General features: G+C 43.1%; 2 protein-coding genes across 3 annotated transcripts in view; one reads left to right on the top strand and one right to left on the bottom strand.

Annotated features, from left to right (window-relative positions):
- The window catches only part of apba1a (amyloid beta (A4) precursor protein-binding, family A, member 1a), a gene marked incomplete in the record, with an annotated part of 144,079 nt that overhangs the window by 39,220 nt on the left and 86,558 nt on the right, over positions 1 to 18,301 (bottom strand). The window contains 1 exon segment of the mRNA XM_034199257.1: positions 1 to 1,274. Coding sequence (XP_034055148.1) covers positions 1 to 1,174 — 1,174 coding nt within the window.
- Positions 2,765 to 18,068, top strand: LOC117534968. Of its 2 annotated transcripts, XM_034199259.1 has the most exons (6): positions 2,765 to 2,784; positions 12,628 to 12,855; positions 12,984 to 13,043; positions 13,141 to 13,230; positions 13,334 to 13,733; positions 13,852 to 18,068. In XM_034199259.1, the coding sequence occupies exon 6, from the start codon at positions 16,169 to 16,171 to the stop codon at positions 17,288 to 17,290; it is 1,122 nt and encodes a 373-aa protein (XP_034055150.1). In that variant the 5' UTR covers positions 2,765 to 2,784; positions 12,628 to 12,855; positions 12,984 to 13,043; positions 13,141 to 13,230; positions 13,334 to 13,733; positions 13,852 to 16,168; the 3' UTR covers positions 17,291 to 18,068. The 2 variants fall into 2 exon arrangements, with proteins under 2 accessions (XP_034055150.1, XP_034055149.1); XM_034199258.1 differs by lacking the exon at positions 2,765 to 2,784 and having other exon boundaries at positions 12,390 to 12,855.

The following is an 18,301-nucleotide window of genomic DNA, read 5'->3' as shown; positions in this document are numbered from 1 at the left end:
GAAGACTCTGAGAGCTCAGGCTTTCTTTCACCTCAGCCACAATGGTGTCGATGTCCTCGTCCTGGTCGCAGCTGTCGGCGCGCGGGTACGGGGCGAACTCTGCCTCCTTCTCCGGGCTATCTGACTCGCCGTCCGAGCGCTCGTCGTAGTGCCGCAGGCGGGAGCCCACCGCTTCCTGCTGATGGTAGTCTCCCCCTGCCGGCCGACCCTCGAACAGTTTGAAGCCGGCACGCCTCTGCCGGAGCGACTCTGTGTCCTCGGCCCCGTCCGCAGCAGATGAAACTGATGTGGGAGTATCGCAGATCTCCTCGTAAACACGCTCTGAGAGTGAGTATATGTCATATGGCTCGGAGTAGGCTTCGTCCCCGAGAGCAGCGTCCAAACTCTCCAGGCTCTGACCGTCCGACACGTCGCCCCTCCCACTGGAGGGGCTGAGGGGCTGGGTGTAGACGTAGTTGGAGTAGCCGGCGTGCAGTATCTCCTCGGCTTCACCCTGTCTCTGGGGGCTTTCGACCTCAGGCAGGGGTTCAGGTGGCTGAGGGGGGAAGTGAGGATGGAGATGTTGCTGCTCAGCCTCGGCACTCTCAGTGTACCCCTCCGCCTCAGGCCTCAGCTGGACCTCGTAGTTCCCGGCGTCGTCCTCGGCCTCTGCCTGCCCCTCCGGCTCCAGAGACATCACCAGCTGGCCGTCGTCGCCCTCGGCCCGGTCTGTGTGGGTGTGGAAGTTGCTCTCGGTGCTGGCTGAGCGGGCCAGCGCTGAATCGTCTCGCTCCCGCTCGTCCTCCTGGCTCCTCTGGGCGCGCTGCTGCTTCTCATGCTGGGCCAGGTGCTGCGTTCGCTCCGCCTCCCTCTGCTGCCTCTGCCGGTGCCTCTGCTGCTGGGCTCTGACCTGGGCCTCGCTGTCCCCCTGTCTGCGGTATCGTGTCACTGCGGGTCGGGGGATGGGCTGGGGCTGTGGAGGCTCCTCTGTCTCCTCCTGTGGCCCCCTGTGCTGCTGAGGCCCCCTCACTCTGCTCCCAGCACCTCCTCCTGCAGGGGCCTCAACACGCCTGTAGCGTTTTTCCTGGTTGCTGTGGTTACGGGACCGGCTGTTGTGGTTGTTGTGGCGGTGGCGGGGGGGGGCGTCGGCCTCCTCCATAACCTCCTGGCCGAGCTCCGTCTCCTGGGGGTTCATGGCTGTCTGGTCCTGGTCCGTGGAGCTGTGTCAGTGAGAGGGTTCAGTCCCTCATCAGCAGGAGAGTCTGGAGGTCAGAGCAAAGGCTTCTGGGAAGAGCCTGAGAGAGGTAGACAAAAAAAAGTGGGTAAACAGAAGGGGACACATTAAAGTAACATGTATTGTTGTTTCTGGGTGTGGTGTGATTTTTAATTAGTGCGAATGCTGTTTACAGCATTCGCACTATAGTTCTTCGAATCTTTAATCTTTCTCTTCTTATTTCAACCAATACTTTGGCTCTCAATAACTTCAGCATACTTTCAGCTACAGAAACCATTCAAATATCAAACTATTCAGCCTTTTCAGCACATGGTGGGAAATGTTTAACTTTTTCAAAATATTTGATAATTTTTGAAATATTCAGCTTTTGTAAACTCTTTTTTTAACATGAAACTCAATGGGAGGAACCTTCAAATCCTCTTTTACCTACACCGTGTGGAAAATGCTTCTCCTTCCACATACTTTCAGACTTCATTCCAACTTTAAAATGATCACAAGACATTCAGCTATTCAAATCGTATTCAGATTTTTGATATCTAATAGTCTAATATTTTTGATATATAACTTAGTTTGGAGCTTTGTAAAGAGGCCTTCTTCAAATTTTAATATGAGTGTATATTGCGCAGCTCGTTAAGTCTAGAGTGCGTGATGTCACAGCTAGAGTGGAGGAGAGCTTGAAATTCGCCTTAAATTATTTGTCAATGAAAGGTAGACATGGCAAATTGGGAAACACTAACTTGGTGAATATTACATTCAGGAATAATAAGATGATTCAAGTAAATGATATATTGTATACAAACATTTCTTTAGGACTACCCTCAATACAAAATTCATACTGGCTATGTGGTGTAGATGCGTACTATTATTTGCCTAAAAATTGGAATGGCTGTTGTCAACATGTAAATCTCACCATTGCTAACTTAATGTTTCTAACAGAAACGAAGAATGACCATGTAGGTGATCACAGACAGAAACGAGAGTTAGCTGAATTTCATAATCTAGAATCATATCATTGGCGCGTCTCTCTTGGTGAAAAATGGGGAATTGGAATTTTTCCATGGTATGGGGTTACATATTTAGCAGATCACATTGATAACATCAAGAGTGTTTAGGAAAGGAGGAGATGTGTGACCACACAGACTTACCTGATGTGGAAGAACTTTTCAAACTGACAAATATACATGCCAATGTTAATTAGTCCTAAAGTTGATACCACAATTAGTGATTCAAATTAATCAAAGGGGGGAATGTTATGGAAATTGTGTGATCAAGTGTATTAACATTGCAGACTGTAAACTGTTCCTCTGATTAGGTCACAGCATGGGAGATTTTCTTAAATGTATGTGTGGTCAACAGAGGGGGTAAGGTTTTTGCATACTGTGGCTGAGGGGTATCTGTTTATCCCATTGTCTGGTATTGAGTGAAGGTTTTGCATACTGTGTCAGAGGGGGTGTCAGCTGGCTTCCCAGAATGTTGTTGTAATGTAAATCTGCTTTGATGTCCTCCTATAAAGAGAGACTGTTTCACTCAGAAAGGTACGTGCTCTTATGAAGGAGACGTCATACTTGCAAGTATAAAGATCCTTATTGCTTTTAATACGAATATTGTGTTGCTGTACGTTTGTTACCTTACTGATTATTCTCTCTAGACCACAGCTGATTAGAAAGCTGCTACGACAGGTCTCAGGCTCGAAAATGACATTTCCAGAACAAATGACCATAACTACACTTCTAAAAGGGGAAAATTAATAATCTTTTTTCTCAAAGTAATGATAAACCTGTGAGTTGGATGTAGAAAAGTCAGAATCAATATAGATGTTTTTTATCGTTTTAATGCCATTGAAGACAACTTTTGATCAGACAACGACGAAGGTAATGAGTCTGTGTCTTATCACGATGCTAATCGATATGTTGGATGTGCAGTTACGATAAGTAATAAGGGTGTTATACCGTGTTTTCTGTGCAAACGGCGTTAAAAAGTTTCCGCAAAGGGCTATTTCAGAGGCTCAGCGTGAGCTTTGTGTTTTTTTTTGTAAAGACAAAAAAAAAGATCAGTTAGCTGAGTTTCTTCCCGTTACATGGATATGAAACCATTCATACTTTATTCAATCTTAAGAAGCCCTCAGACGCTGTTCCCTGCAGATGATGCGTTTTTCCGCCTGGGGGCGGGCCGATGGGGTTCAACAGGTTAAGGCCCATTGTAAATCAAGCCTGATCTGTCCACAGAGCAGCAGCTGCACACCTTTAGTAAATCTGCCAAAAATGCCACATTATGGACCCGAAAGTACACAAAAAGCAGATTCCGACGCTCCTCACGGTCCTGACATCCTCCACGCGTTGACATTTTACGAAAGCAGCTACCGTTTTTAAACTATAGTTAGAAATGTAAGAGGTTTATTTCTCATTCAGAACAATGGAAAGGCTCTCCTTTCACAGCACATCTCCATGGAAACCTTTGATCTCTGGGCTCACGTACACAGGTTTTTGATAACGTTGTCACCATGGTAACCTTTGATTTCTGGGCTCACACACAGGTGTTATGTTATGTAGAATTACTAACAAAGCACTTATATACTAATAAAAGACTGGCTTATCTAAAGCCAGTTGAGTAGCACTTGAAATGTTTTAGCTCTATGAAACCTGATGTACTTATATGATTCTGTTTTCTTCAAGTTTGTATCTTGTTGGTCGAACGCACTTATTGTAAGTCTCTTTAGATAAAAGCGTCAGCTAAATGCAATGTAATGTAATGTTATGATTAGGTGTTATGATTAGGTGCTCAGCACAGAAACAAATATTCTGCTGCTTTCCCAATTATTTTCTCTTCTTAATACACATTCATTCACTACTACTTACATCTGATATGTAACTCCTTCAGCCTACTTTCAGCTATAGAAACCATTCAACTATTAAATTAATCAGCTATTTCAGGACATTGAGGCATGTTGTTGTTTATACCTTTTTTAAACCTTTTCTTTTCAATATTAAGCTTCTTCACTATTTTTCCTACTCTTCCAGTTTAACATTTCACTTTCAAGTTTTCAACAAATTCATTGCAATGCATTTGAGCTGTAACAATTTGATTCAAATCATTCAATTTTTCTGCATTTCTCCGCTAAGTTCAGCAACACACTTTCTTGGTTTGTAGCTAAAAGCAGCTTTAGAGACCGAATAAATCATTCATAAGCAAGTTTGTCTTTTGTTGTATTCAATAAAATAATAAAGAAAGTAAAAATACAAATCAATCTAAAATTGTAGGAACAAAGCAACTTCCCCACAAGTGGATAAAGAAGACGAACACCCCATCATTTACAAGAAAGCAAGCAGCCAACCATACCCATAAATTATCTTAGACATAATCTAAACATTCCCATCATTAAACTATAAAACCCTCCACACTGAAATAACTGAAAATATATTCATCAAGAGCAATGAAGGAAAAGTGTTACTTGTGAAAGACAGTGGGGACTTATCCAGATATTAACAATGTCTACATGTCTGCCTCTGTCCCAAGACATTCTGAAATCTAACAATAATAAGGATACCTCTTGCACTATTATTGGTTAAGTAACCATAAGTAACCCACATTTACAAATGCGCTGTTAGTCTTCACTGCAGCACGCACCACAAGGACATGCTGAGATATGGGTGTACCATTCTATCTGTAAGGCATTCAAAATGTATGAAAATAAATAAGAATAAAAACGAAGTCAAACTACAATACATCTTACTTTGGTCAGGAAGAAAATATCTTCATATGCCTCTTTTACCACCATTGCACCAATGTGCAATAATGTAAAAAACAAACAAAGACGATGACACCACAACAACATGTGCAATATGTTCTGTTAATATTATTATTACTACTGGCAGCTACTCCTAGTTAGTCCATCACTTGTAACAGGGATCTTTACGTAACTATATATTAATTTTACTACTGTTATATATCACCCTTCATTCTACAATGCTACACTTATTTTATTTCAGAAATACTGTTGCTACTTACTTATCTACCTGAATGTGTTTCTGTTAAATTGTAATGTTTCTTTCTCATTTTAAATGCTATGTGCATACTTTTTATATAACAGTGTTCTATTTTCTTCATCTATACTTTGCTGTAACAACGTAGATTTCCTCTTTGTGGGACGAATAATGGAATTCTGATTTCAGTATGAGCACTCCCCTCAAAGAGCAACACATTTAGCTTAGCAGATAGCTTGCACACCTTCCGGCGCAGACTGAAAACTCATCTCTTTCGACTCCACTTCGAGCGATAGAACTATTAACAAAGCACTTATATACTAATAAAGGACTGGCATACCTAAAGCCAGTTGAGTAGCACTTGAAATGTTTTTGCTCTATGAAAGCCTCATGTACTTATATGATTCTGTTTTCTTCAAGTTTGTATTTTGTTGGTCGAACGCACTTATTGTAAGTCGCTTTGGATAAAAGCGTCAGCTAAATGCAATGTAATGTAATGTAATGTAATTTACTTTAGCACACATGGACTTACACTCGCAGATCAATAAACTCTGCTCATCATTGAAAAGACACCAGATTTGGTTCCATTTTCAGTACAACAATTGCCAAAACAAAAGGATGTTTCTGGCTCTCTGCAATATTCTGGGAAGATATTCTCAGATTGTGCCCATACTCATACATCCTCATGCAGAATTTAATTTATACTTCTTCTCACTCCTTTTCCAACACTATATGGCACCGTTTATGTTGCTAATGCTGTTGTTGTTGTTGTTGTAAATGTAATTTTTTGTTTTGATTTCTCTTACATGACTATGCACTGCAACATTTGTTTTGTTTTGTAATTATTTATTTTACTTGTTCGAAATAAATGTATCAATCAATCGGAACCATTCACTGCCTGTACACCACGGCAGCACTCAGTCAACCTGCTGCCGTCTCATTGGATGGCGGAAAGACAGAACACTTAGACACATCTCATGTTGGGGCTAGGAAACATCAGAGCAGATGGAGGCATCACTACGCAAATTTGCCCTCAGTGGGACTAAAAAAGGTATTCTGATTCGGAAACTGAAGCAGGATAACCGTATAAAGCCACAGCAGTGACCCCTAGAGGCAGACATCTTCATTACACTCTAAAAGATGGATAAACCAACAAGGGCACTCACTTGTGTTCACAGGCAAGACGACCATGACATTGACATGGTCGTTAAAGGCGAGGCGAGGCGAGGCGAGGCGAGGCGAGGCGAGGCGAGGCGAGGCGAGGCGAGGCGAGGCGAGGCGAGGCGAGGCGAGGCGAGCGAGGCGAGGCGAGGCGAGGCGAGGCGAGGCGAGGCGAGGCGAGGCGAGGCGATGCGAGGCGAGGCGAGGCGAGGCGAGGCGAGGCGAGGCGAGGCGAGGCGAGGCGAGGCGAGGCGAGGCGAGCGAGGCGAGGCGAGGCGAGGCGAGGCGAGGGCGAGGCGAGGCGAGGCGAGGCGAGCGAGCGAGGCGAGCGAGGCGAGGCGAGGCGAGGCGAGGCGAGGCGAGGCGAGGCGAGGCGATGCCGAGGCGAGGCGAGGCGAGGCGAGGCGAGGCGAGGGAGGGCGAGGCGAGGCGAGGCCGAGGCGAGGGCCTTGAGGCGAGGCGACGGCGAGGCGAGGCGAGGCGAGGCGAGGCGAGGTGAGGCGAGGCGAGGTGAGGCGAGGCGAGGCGAGGCCGAGGCGAGGTGAGGCAAGGCAAGGCAAGGGGGAAAGGCAAGGCAAGGCCAAGGCAAGGCAAGGCCAAGGCAAGGCAAGGCAAGGCAAGGCAAGGCAAGGCAAGGCAAGGCAAGGCAAGGCAAGGCAAGGCAAGGCAAGGCAAGGCAAGGCAAGGCAAGGCAAGGCAAGTTAAGTTTATTTATATAGCACCTTTCAACACAAGGCCATTCAAAGTGCTTTACAAAAAAGACATTAAGAAAATGGCATTTAAAATCAGTCATTAAAAAGAAAAGATAATAAAATAAACATTAAAAGAAAAAATACATGGATAAAATGTACAGTGCAGTTTAAGATGTGAATAGTTCAATTAAAATCAGCGGCAAAAAGAAAAGTCTTCAGCCTGGATTTAAAAGTTGTCAGAGTTGCAGCGGACCTGCAGGTTTCTGGGAGTTTGCTCCAGATATTTGGAGCATAATAACTGAACGCTGCTTTACCATGTTTAGTTCTGACTCTGGGGACAGAAAGCTGACCAGTCCCTGAAGACCTGAGAGATCTGGATGGTTCATCATTTAGCAGTAGATCAGAAATGTATTTTGGGCCTAAACCATTCAAAGCTTTATAAACCAGCAGCAGTATTTTTGAAATATATTCTTTGATACACAGGAAGCCAGTGTAAAGACTTCAGAACAGGAGTGATGTGATCCACTTTCTTAGTGTTAGTGAGGACTCGAGCAGCGGCGTTCTGAATCAGCTGCAGCTTCCTAATAGATTTTTTAGTGATACCTGTGAAGACACCATTGCAGTAGTCCAGTCTACTGAAGATAAAAGCATGGACAAGTTTTTCCAAATCCTGCTGTGACATTAGTCTTTTAATCCTAGATATATTCTTTAGGTGATAGTAGGCTGATTTAGTAACTGTTTTAATGTGACTGTTGAAACTCAGGTCAGAGTCCATGACTACACCTAGATTTCCGTCTTTATTTTTTTGTTTTGAACATTGCAGACTAGGGGTGTAATGGTTCACAGAAGTCACGGTTCGGTTCGTACCTCGGTTTGGGGGTCACGGTTCGGTACGGGTTCGGTACAACAAGAAAAAGCAAAAAAAAGTCCCAAATGCATAATTCCAGGTTTGTTGTTATTTATGTTTGAACAGTAGTACAAGTTTCAGTTTAAAAATAAGGAACTCTGTCATTTAGAATAATTAACTGTATTAAACAGTTAAAAACAAACCACAAACAGTAACACACACACTCAGATGGCCATATTATCTACAATGGCTGATGTCAAACAAAAAGGTTTCATCAAGCTGTAAAACCAAAAAGAATGTCTTGAAAATATTACATCATAAATAATAAGAAAGTGTTTCAAGAGCGCAAAGTCGTTGAAAAACATATGCCAAAAGCTTCCGTTATTTATTTTGGTCTCACAGCTTTCATGTCTATTGGTTTATTAAAAACAGCAGGGATCAGCTGTTGAACTGCTGCTGTCTTTTGCCGGGCTCCGGTGATTGGCAAATCTGGGTGATGCCTTCTGATATGATTTAGCATGTTTGGCGTGTGTTACCATTAGCATACAGCACCGCTGTCTAACAATGCCGACACACCGTCCTCGTTCGATCCACCACTCGCACTCCATCGTTATTGTAGTCCACAGAGAACCCGAAATGTTCCCACACAGCTGATTTAAAAGAAGCAGGTGGGTTCTAGCTCCTGTGTGTTATCTGAAATCGCCATACTAACTTTTCTTCTTCTTGTATTTTGTTCGTTTTGTTGTTGTGTTTCTTCTTGTTCTTCATTTGTTGTTTAAGGGCGGCTGGCAAACAGCTTTTAGGCGCAATACCGCCCCCTGGATTATAAATAGTGTAATGGATACTGCCCTGAATGACTTTTTCCCACTCGTAAAAAAAAGACGTATTCGTCATGTGACTGCATGTGCCGAACCGTGACGTCCGAACCATGACGGTACGGGACGAATACGGATACCGTTACACCCCTATTGCAGACTGAAGCTCAGCGCTAACTTTTATACGTTCTGCCTTGGCTCCAAAAACCATTACCTCAGTTTTATCTTTGTTTAATTGGAGAAAGTTCTGACACATCCAGTCATTGATTTGTTCAATGCACTTACTCAGTGTTTGAATTGGAGCATAGTCTCCTGGTGAAATTGTTACGTAAATGTGTGTGTCATCTGCATAGCTATGGTAACTTATTTTGTTGTTTTTCATTATCTGAGCCAGTGGTAGCATGTAGATGTTAAAGAGAAGAGGCCTCAAGATGGAGCCTTGAGGTACCCCACATGTCATTTTTGTCAACTCAGATGTGTATTTCCTAGGGCTGTCAAGTTAACGCGTTAATAACGCGTTAACGCAAAAAACAATTAACGCCACTAATTATTTTAACGCGATTAACGCATGTGTATTTTTTGTCGGCGGCCGCCCCGTAGTTTCAGAGCGCATCGAGTTTAAAATACCATCTACAAGCTGATGCTGACAGCCCCGCTCCTGCCGTCCGCTTGTGGCAGACCACACTTCCACGCTCACCGGCAGGCACCGACTGGCCATCGGGAGGACCGGGAGGGTGTGTGTATGTGTGGCGCTAGAGAGACCTTACGTGTATTGTTGTTGTTGTTAGCATCTGGTGCTAGCTAGCTGCGCTAACGGATATAAGGAGCTGTTTAAATGAAAACAGAGGAGCGACATTTCGCCGACAACTGCGCCGAGCACTTGACTTTATGCAGGTAGCCAGACAGCGGGACATTGTACGAAAAGTCTGCACACTCAGCACGGATAGTGCGCGCAACATGATTGCAGCGTCCAGGCAGCTCCCGTTCGAGCATACCTTGAGTTGTACATCGCTCCAACGATCCATCTCACACACACACACACACACACACACACACACACACACACACACACACACACACACACACACACACACACACACACACACACACACACACACACACACACTTTGTATTGTATTATTGAATGAGAGAGATTCCAGGTTGAATTGAGGCGAATATTTGTAATGTTCAGAGGTTGTTGTGTTTAATATTCATGAGAATATTTGTCATTGTTCAAATGATAATAACATTTGCATAAAGCATATTTGTCCACTCATATGTTGATAAGAGTATTAAAAACTTGAAAAATATTCCTCTAAGGTACATTTAGAACAGATAAAAAATGTGCGATTAATTTGCGATTAATCGCGATTAACTATGGACAATCATGCGATTAATCGCGATAAATATTTTAATCGACTGACAGCCCTAGTATTTACCTATAGAAACAAAGTTTTGTCTGTCCTTTAAGTAGGATTCAAACCAATTTAGAACTGTTTCTGAAAGTCCCACCCAGTTCTCCAGTCGGTCTAGTAATATGCTGTGGTCAACAGTGTCAAACGCAGCACTGAGATCTAATAATACTAACACTGAAGTTCTGCCACTGTCTGTGTTTAGGTGGATGTCATTGAAGACCTTTACAAGAGCAGTCTCAGTGCTGTGGTTTGGATGAAAGCCTGACTGGAACACATCAAAACAGTTATTTAAATGCAAGAAGTTACTAAACTGTTGAAAAACAACTTTTTCAATGATTTTACCTAGAAATGGGAGGTTTGATATTGGCCTGTAGTTGTTCATCACTGAAGCATCTAGATTATTCTTTTTTAAGAGCGGTTTAATGACTGCAGTTTTCAGGGCCTGTGGAAAATACCTGAGTGAAGAGATTTGTTTACTATATGAAGTAGATCTGAGGCCATGCAACAAAAAACATCTTTGAACAATCCTGTTGGAATAATGTCAAGGCAGCAGGAGGAGGATTTCAGAAGTTGAATAATGTCCTCTAGGTTTTTATCATTAATCTGATGGAATTGTGTCATGATGTCTGAATTGATATTAGGTGGACATAGGGACAACACATTTGCTGTACCTGATACAGAGGCACTGACTGCTTGTCTGATTTTCTGAATGTTGTCAGTGAAGAAGGAGGCAGAGTCATTGCAGGCCCTGGTATGGTTAAAGACATTACAAGGATCAAAAAGAATGTGCTTATCACAAACTATGTCTATTTTTCCATCAACCTGACAAGTAACAAACTGTTGACTCTGAACAAACTGTTGTCAGTAGTAGTACTCATACTGTTTCAATCACATTAGTATGCATAAAAAGTGACCGGTGGACACGCCCCCAATTATGCAAATGAGCTAAGTCCCGCCTCCCATTGTTCGCGATCCTTTGATGTGAGGGTGAGGGGTCATCACCCCCTAGGGGTGAAATGCCCCCCTGTGTAGCGCCTTTGTTCGAGATCCTTTTTGATGTGTGTTATGTGAAAAGCCCCCGGGCTAGCGCCTTTGTTGTCTAATTCTTTGATGTGTTGATTAAGTCTCTTTGAAGCTTTATTGTAGGCCCCCCTCAGAGCCCTTTTGTTGTCTAATCTAATTATGAAGTCTAATCTAATTATGATGTCTAATCTAATTAGCCTTTGGTGTTTGCCCTTTGATGTGAAGTGTTATAACAGGCCGGTGTGACTTCACACTGGTGTGCTATAAACCTTTGATGTTAATCTAGGTGTCTCTTTGAAGTTATGTGTGAGACTGTCTACCCAGCCCCCCTCCCAGCCTCTCCCCCTTTTCTACCCCTTCCGGGGCTATGACGCAACAAATAGTGGGGGGTGGAATTAGGTAGAAATACGCTCAAACGAAATAACAAGACAGCAATTCCATTTACCCCGTCACCTTTTCAAAAAAGAAAAATGGCAAGAGACGCCTCGAATGGGGGTTAATCAGCCTGTGACAATTTACAGCCATCCGTCCGTAGCGTCAGTCAAGAAACGAATGCAGCAGCAGTGCGGGGGTCAGACGCCTACAGTCTGTGCACAAATGTATCTTGTGCCCTCTTTTGGTCATGCGCGCGTTCATGTGTGTTGGAGGAGGGGCTCTGTGAGGAAGTGGCAGATTTTCCCCGGTTTGACTGCAAAAGACTCCCACTTTTCTCCAAATGATCTAACCCTTACCTTTAAGAACAATTCACACACACACACACACACACACACACACACACACACACACACACACACACACACACACACACACACACACACACACACACACACACACACACACACACACACACACACACACACACACACACACACACACGTTGGAGCTCCCCTTTGATGTGGGGGGTTGAGATAAGCCTGGGGTGTAAATGCCTATGTTAATTAAGACACTCTCTGTGAGATGAGAAGAGAGGGATGAAGTTAGTTTAAAAAAATAAATTAAAAAAATAAGCTCAAATTAAATAAAAACAGCCATTAATTTTCACTCACCAAGACATCTAAAAACGTTATTGTCCTCTCTAGATTTGATTCCGGGGATTGTTTTAAATGATGTGTGCTGGCTAAGGATGTTTCTTTTCAAGTTTTTGTGAAACTGTTAACTACAAGAAGTATCTGTTTGCAAAGAGGTTATTTTCAAAAGATCTTATTTAGGTTTTAATAGTGATACCTAAGGATATTCTCTTTTAGTATATGGATTTGTGAACTAATGTGTAATTACTTTTATTAACTATAAGAAAAGTCTCTCTGAAGACGGAAATAATAAAACAATTTAAAAACATGATATTGTCTTTTTTAATCATTATTTTACACCACTGTAAGGAAACCCAATATGAGGCGGTAATATTATAATTCTGCTGTATCCATAAAAGAGAAGTTTTCTTAAAAATGTGTTTCCTATTCCATTTCACTTCATGACGGCTCCAGGGTGCTGATCAGAAACAAAAGAAAAAGCTGTAAGAAGACGCGTAGCTAATTACCTGGATAAAAGGACTCATCGATTGGTCAGTTGTTTTTTTTGAGGGGGTGACAAGGCTCTGTTATTTGGTGTTTTATACGACAAGATCTCTACAGTTTGAAAAAACTAGAGGATGAATTATCCTACCATTCCAGCTCTGCGCTTTATTGACCTGGACGCCATCACAAAATAATGTGGTAAGTACTTATCTTATAATATCATGTAATTATTAAATGTTGTTTATATATATATATATATATATATATATATATATATATAGTATATTATTAGATACTTAAAAAATATTATGTTTTTCTGTTTGCAGTAGAGATCCTGTGTGCTGAAAACCCTAATGTGTGGGGTCATAGGATTATTGAAATACTAGGTGAATTTCTTTTTTACTTCTTTTTAACATGTTTTTAATTAGAAAAGTATAGAGTAATATCGTGTAGATTATAATCAAATCTTTCTGTGTGTCTCAGCTCAGGATACTCTGAGTCAGATAAGGCCGTTAGTATTGGAAATAATCTGCTTTGTACTTGGAGCCTACCTTAATTCACCCCCTGTGGAAAGTGAGTATATTTAAACTAATTGTATTTTATTTTGAAATCAAATATGTTTTTTATGTGCAAAGTACCCCCGAATAACGTTTTTTTTACTCTTTTGTTAAAAAAGGTGGCGAAGTCTACTACACTAGGCTCTGTGTATCAAAATGTTCCCCCTGTGGAGTTCACATACAATCTACCCTTTGGGGTAACTGCAGACCCCTTGGGGACAGCCGTCGCCCTCCCCCGGGACACAGATAACCAGGCATACACCCCCCTTTTCAATGCCCCCCTGCAACCGCTCGGGTCTGAAACCTTCCTGCAAATTCCACCAGAACTGCAGGCCGATTTTGACACTTACAGTGCCTATCTGGATTACTTTGAGTTACAACCAGACATGCTCATATCGAGTCAGACAGACTCAGCCCCTAGTCCTCAGGTCGAGGGTGAACCATCAGCACAGACTCTTCGTGAGATTCAGGCCGATATATCACTCCTCACAGATCCCCTCCTGACGAGATATCACCCCGGTAAATGAGTTTTATGGTTATTTTACAGGATGTTTAATAAATGAATAGTGTTAAATGTATAATCGTGTGTTTTTCAAATACTTATCCTTCTTTTTCTCTGTCTTTTTTTTCTGTATAGATCAGTCAAGCTATTATCAGGAGGACTCCCACTGCTGCTGCTACTGCCAACTTTATGGACACACCCACTGAATAAGCTGGAGGGTCTCATGTAAATTGATGCCGATGTAACCGACCGGTATGTTTCTTCAGCTGTGACAAATGTATTTCTGATTTTGGTTTCATAAACGGTCAAACATGGATGATTTAGCAGATAGAGAATTTTCTTTTCTTCAGTCTATAAACGACATAAATGAACTAAGCAGTGATGAGGAATTCGTGTATGGAGAGATATGTCATTTCCTCAGTGTTCGGGCAATATCAGTGAGTTAAACGACGAAGAACCTCCCATCTCATCACAAACAAACTCAAGCCATCCCACAACCTTAGATAGCGCTTTGGAATGGGTATTAGCATACTATCAAAACTCTGACACTTACCCCGGTCTCGGGCTTTTAAATCAGCTCGCCGACGGAGTATGCCATCTGAATGGACTAAATAGCATAGCTTCAACCATTGCGGAATCACCAGTTTCCATCGTGCAGAATGGTGGACACGTTAGTGACTCAGAATCACCAGTTTGCTCAATGCAAAGTGGTGGACATGTTGATCAGAATGACGCCCCAAATGTTTCAGAATCACCACCCCCCTCGTTCCAACATGGAGGGGGGGCTAACCGAAATGCCACACCAAGTGTTTTGTCTCTACCTGTATTCAATAACACAGAACTGCGTCAGTCTCTAGTCCTACCCCCTCCTAATAATGACGAAGCAGACTTTACATCCTATTATGGGGTTCTGATGAACAATGTACAGGATATGGTAAATTATGCTTTTTCACGGGCAGATAGGGAAGATATTGTTCAGGTTGAGCTCCGGGGCGAGCAGCTACAGGCTAATGTGTCCGCCATTTTGAATGCTAATGATGATAATCTAGCTGATTTTGAGGAGGCCCTGTTCAATGCTGTACAGTCAAATTTGGAGGTAATGGCAGACAGTAACCTTGAGTTAGTAGTGCAAATTGTACAATCCCCCCGTGGCAGTACCCGTGGTGGCGCTAAACGATTGGCTGGTAAAATGTTGGACAATGAGATAGTTAAAAAGAAGACGCGTTTTCTGTACAGTACGTGGTACAGAATCCGTCCAACCAGCTGTGTTTTGCTATTAATTTAGCACTGTTGTTGCATGACAACCTCACTGATAAAGAAGGTTTTGAATGTGGTAAAGATATTCAGAGGATGGTGGGTTTGACAGATCAGACAGCTGTGACATTCAATGACATTGTTAAATTCGAAGAGAGTTTAAAATGCACGATTGTGGTATTTTACAGAGGCGATAAAGATCGTACTCACTGTAAATTCCAGACAGAGGGTCCCAAACGAGACAAAACTGTGTTTTTGTTTCTCTTCAAAAACCACTACTATGGGATTAAAAACTTGAAGGGGTTTTTAGGCCCGCCATATGTCTGTGAACATTGTTACACAGGCTACAGCTCTCAATGGAGTCATTCCTGTACAGGTCATTGTTATGTCTGTCTTGACCCCTCATGTACTCTGGACGAGTTTAAACCCATCTTTTGTAAAGACTGTAACAAAACGTGTCGTACGGCTGGCTGTCACTCTCGACATAAAAAACAGACACAAAGATCATCAGACATTGCCAGTAACCACGATTTACACAAAAAGTGTGTAGATTGTCAACTTTCCTACTACACTCCCAAGAGTAGTGCAGATAAAACACACAAGTGTGCGGTGAAAAAATGTAAGACATGCAAGGAAAAATTACCCTCTGCTTCTACAGCCGATGGTGAAAAACATCTGTGTTACATCAGAGTGTTGCCCAAAGAGACAGAACACAATGACAACATTGTGTTTTATGATTTTGAAACCATGGCTGGGGCAGATGGTGTACATGCCCCCTTCCTGGTGTCCATAAAAACCCTTGCGGGTGAAATTTGGGTCTCGGAGGGCACCGACTGTGCACTGCAGTTTCTGACACACTTTAGGCGTCCAAAGTTAAAAAATGCAACCTTCATCGCTCACAATGCTAAGGGTTTTGACAGCTATCTAATTATCAATGCAATGTTAGAACAAGGATTAAAACCCTCTTTGATAATGCAGGGAAGTAAAGTGATTTATTTTACTGACCAGGATTTCGGACAAAAGTACATAGACTCACTGTCTTATCTCTCTATGCGTTTAGCAGCAATGCCAAAAGCTTTGGGATTTGAAGATAAAATCAAGGGATACTTCCCACACAGTTTCAGCTCTAAGGCTAATCTGAGTTATATCGGACCTTACCCCCCAGCACACTGTTATGGTATTGAACGCATGACAACTGATGAAAAAAGTGACTTTTTCACCTGGTATGAGACGGTACGCACGGGTACTTTTAATTTTCAAAAGCAGGCACGGCTTTACTGTAAAAAATGTGGACATTCTTGCCCAGGGAGCCACTTTATTTCGGAAAGGGTTTCTCGCAGAGACAGGAGTTGATCCTTTTAGTCGTGCGACCATAGCTTCTGCGTGTATGAAAGTTTTTACCACCAACTTTCTACCACCCAAAACCCTAGCAATACCACCACCCGACGACTACCGCTATGAAAACAAGACGTACTCGGACGCAGGTGTTCAATGGCTAGAGTGGATAGCCCAAACAGAAGGTGTATTTATTCAACATGCGTTGAACGAAGGAGAAAAACGAGTGGGACGTTTTGTCGTGGATGGTTTTGCCGAAGTAGCCGGGGGCAAGATTGTCTGGGAATTTCTTGGTTGCTTCTATCACGGGTGTCCATCTTGCTACAAGGGCCATGAGAAAAACCCCTTGACAGGTGGCACATTTGAGCAGCTCCATGCTGCTAGTGAGGAAAAGCTGCATGAGCTACAGTCTGTTCACGGGGCCAAAGTGATCGTTATGCGTGAGCATACATGGGTTGAGATGAAAAAATCCAACCAAGATTTACAGGCTTTCCTCAGGGAATACAAAGCGCCAGAACCATTGACCCCCCGCGATGCTCTATACGGAGGGAGGACATGTGCAGTAAAGCTGAGGCACACGACAGCGGCAGATGAATTGGTTCATTATTGTGATTTCACTTCACTCTACCCTTTTGTAAACTGTACAGGCCTATATCCCCTTGGACACCCCCAGCTCATATTCCGAGATTTCAAAGACCCTCGCAGTTATTTTGGGTTAATCAGAGCCACAGTAGACCCTCCCAGGGGTCTTTACTTTCCTGTCCTGCCCTACCGAACTGCGGGGGGTAAGCTAGTGTTCACCCTATGCCGTACATGCGCTGAGCTTAACAACCAACAGGGGCCCTGCATGCACAGCAAAGAGGAAAGAGCATTAACAGGAGTTTGGGTGACCACAGAATTCACCAAAGCCCTGGACATGGGATACAAGATGACTCAGATCACAGAGGTGTGGCATTTTGAGAAGAAAGTGACAGCATTTTTGTAGACTATATACACACATTTTTGAAGGGCAAACAAGAAGCATCAGGTTACCCTTCAGAGGCCACAGATGATGAGAGCAGACAAAAGTATGTGGCAGACTATCATGCTAAGCAGGGTATCTTGCTGGATGCAGATAAAATCAAATCAAATCCAGCCAAAAGACAAGTGGCAAAACTATGTCTCAACAGTTTCTGGGGTAAATTTGCCCAGAGAAACAACCTGACTCAGACTAAGATTGTGACCAAAACAGAAGAATTTCTTAACCTCTTGTTTTCAGCTAAACATAAGGTTAAGTATTTCTCATTCCTCAACGACAGAACGGCTCTTGTTCAGTGGTGCTACGGTGAAAAATGCTATTCTCCTCCCAACAAGGTAGATAACATATTCATTGCAGCATTTACCACTGCGTATGCCAGGCTGAAACTGTACAGTGAATTGGAGAAATTACAGCACAGAGTCTTCTACTACGACACAGACAGTTTCATCTATGTGACGAGACCGGGTGAGACTCCACTGCCCATGGGGGTTTATCTGGGGGATCTGACAGACGAACTGGGGGGCGACACAATTGCAGAGTTTGTTTCAGCAGGCCCTAAAAGTTATGCCTATCAGACCAGAAATCAAAAAAAGGTTGTGATGCGTGTGAAAGGCATTACACAAACGCACGAATGTTGTGAACGAGTGAACTTTGACAGTCTGACAGATCTGGTGGAAGGCTACGTTCAAAACTCTGAGAGGGGGAGGTGTCTTCAGGCCCAGCAACACAACATTGTACGGAATAAAGAGGGTTCTCTTTCGTCCCTACTGACCGCCAGAGGCAGTGCTTTCAGCACTGGATATGTCCATCGCGCGCATGCGCAGCTCGAGTACCAATACCAACAAACTCACCTGTGACCCACGTGACACCGGCTATATCAGCCGGTGTTGTCAGAGGATCTGTTCCTTTCATCTTCTCGCTGCGCGAGGGTACCGCGGCTACATTTTTGTAGCCTACAGCGTTCAGGTTTGAACGTTT

Source organism: Gymnodraco acuticeps, unplaced genomic scaffold (assembly GCF_902827175.1).
Source record: "Gymnodraco acuticeps unplaced genomic scaffold, fGymAcu1.1, whole genome shotgun sequence".
NCBI lineage: Eukaryota > Metazoa > Chordata > Actinopteri > Perciformes > Bathydraconidae > Gymnodraco > Gymnodraco acuticeps.
Note: the sequence above shows the minus strand (reverse complement) of the source record. Positions and strands in the feature narration are given on the sequence as shown.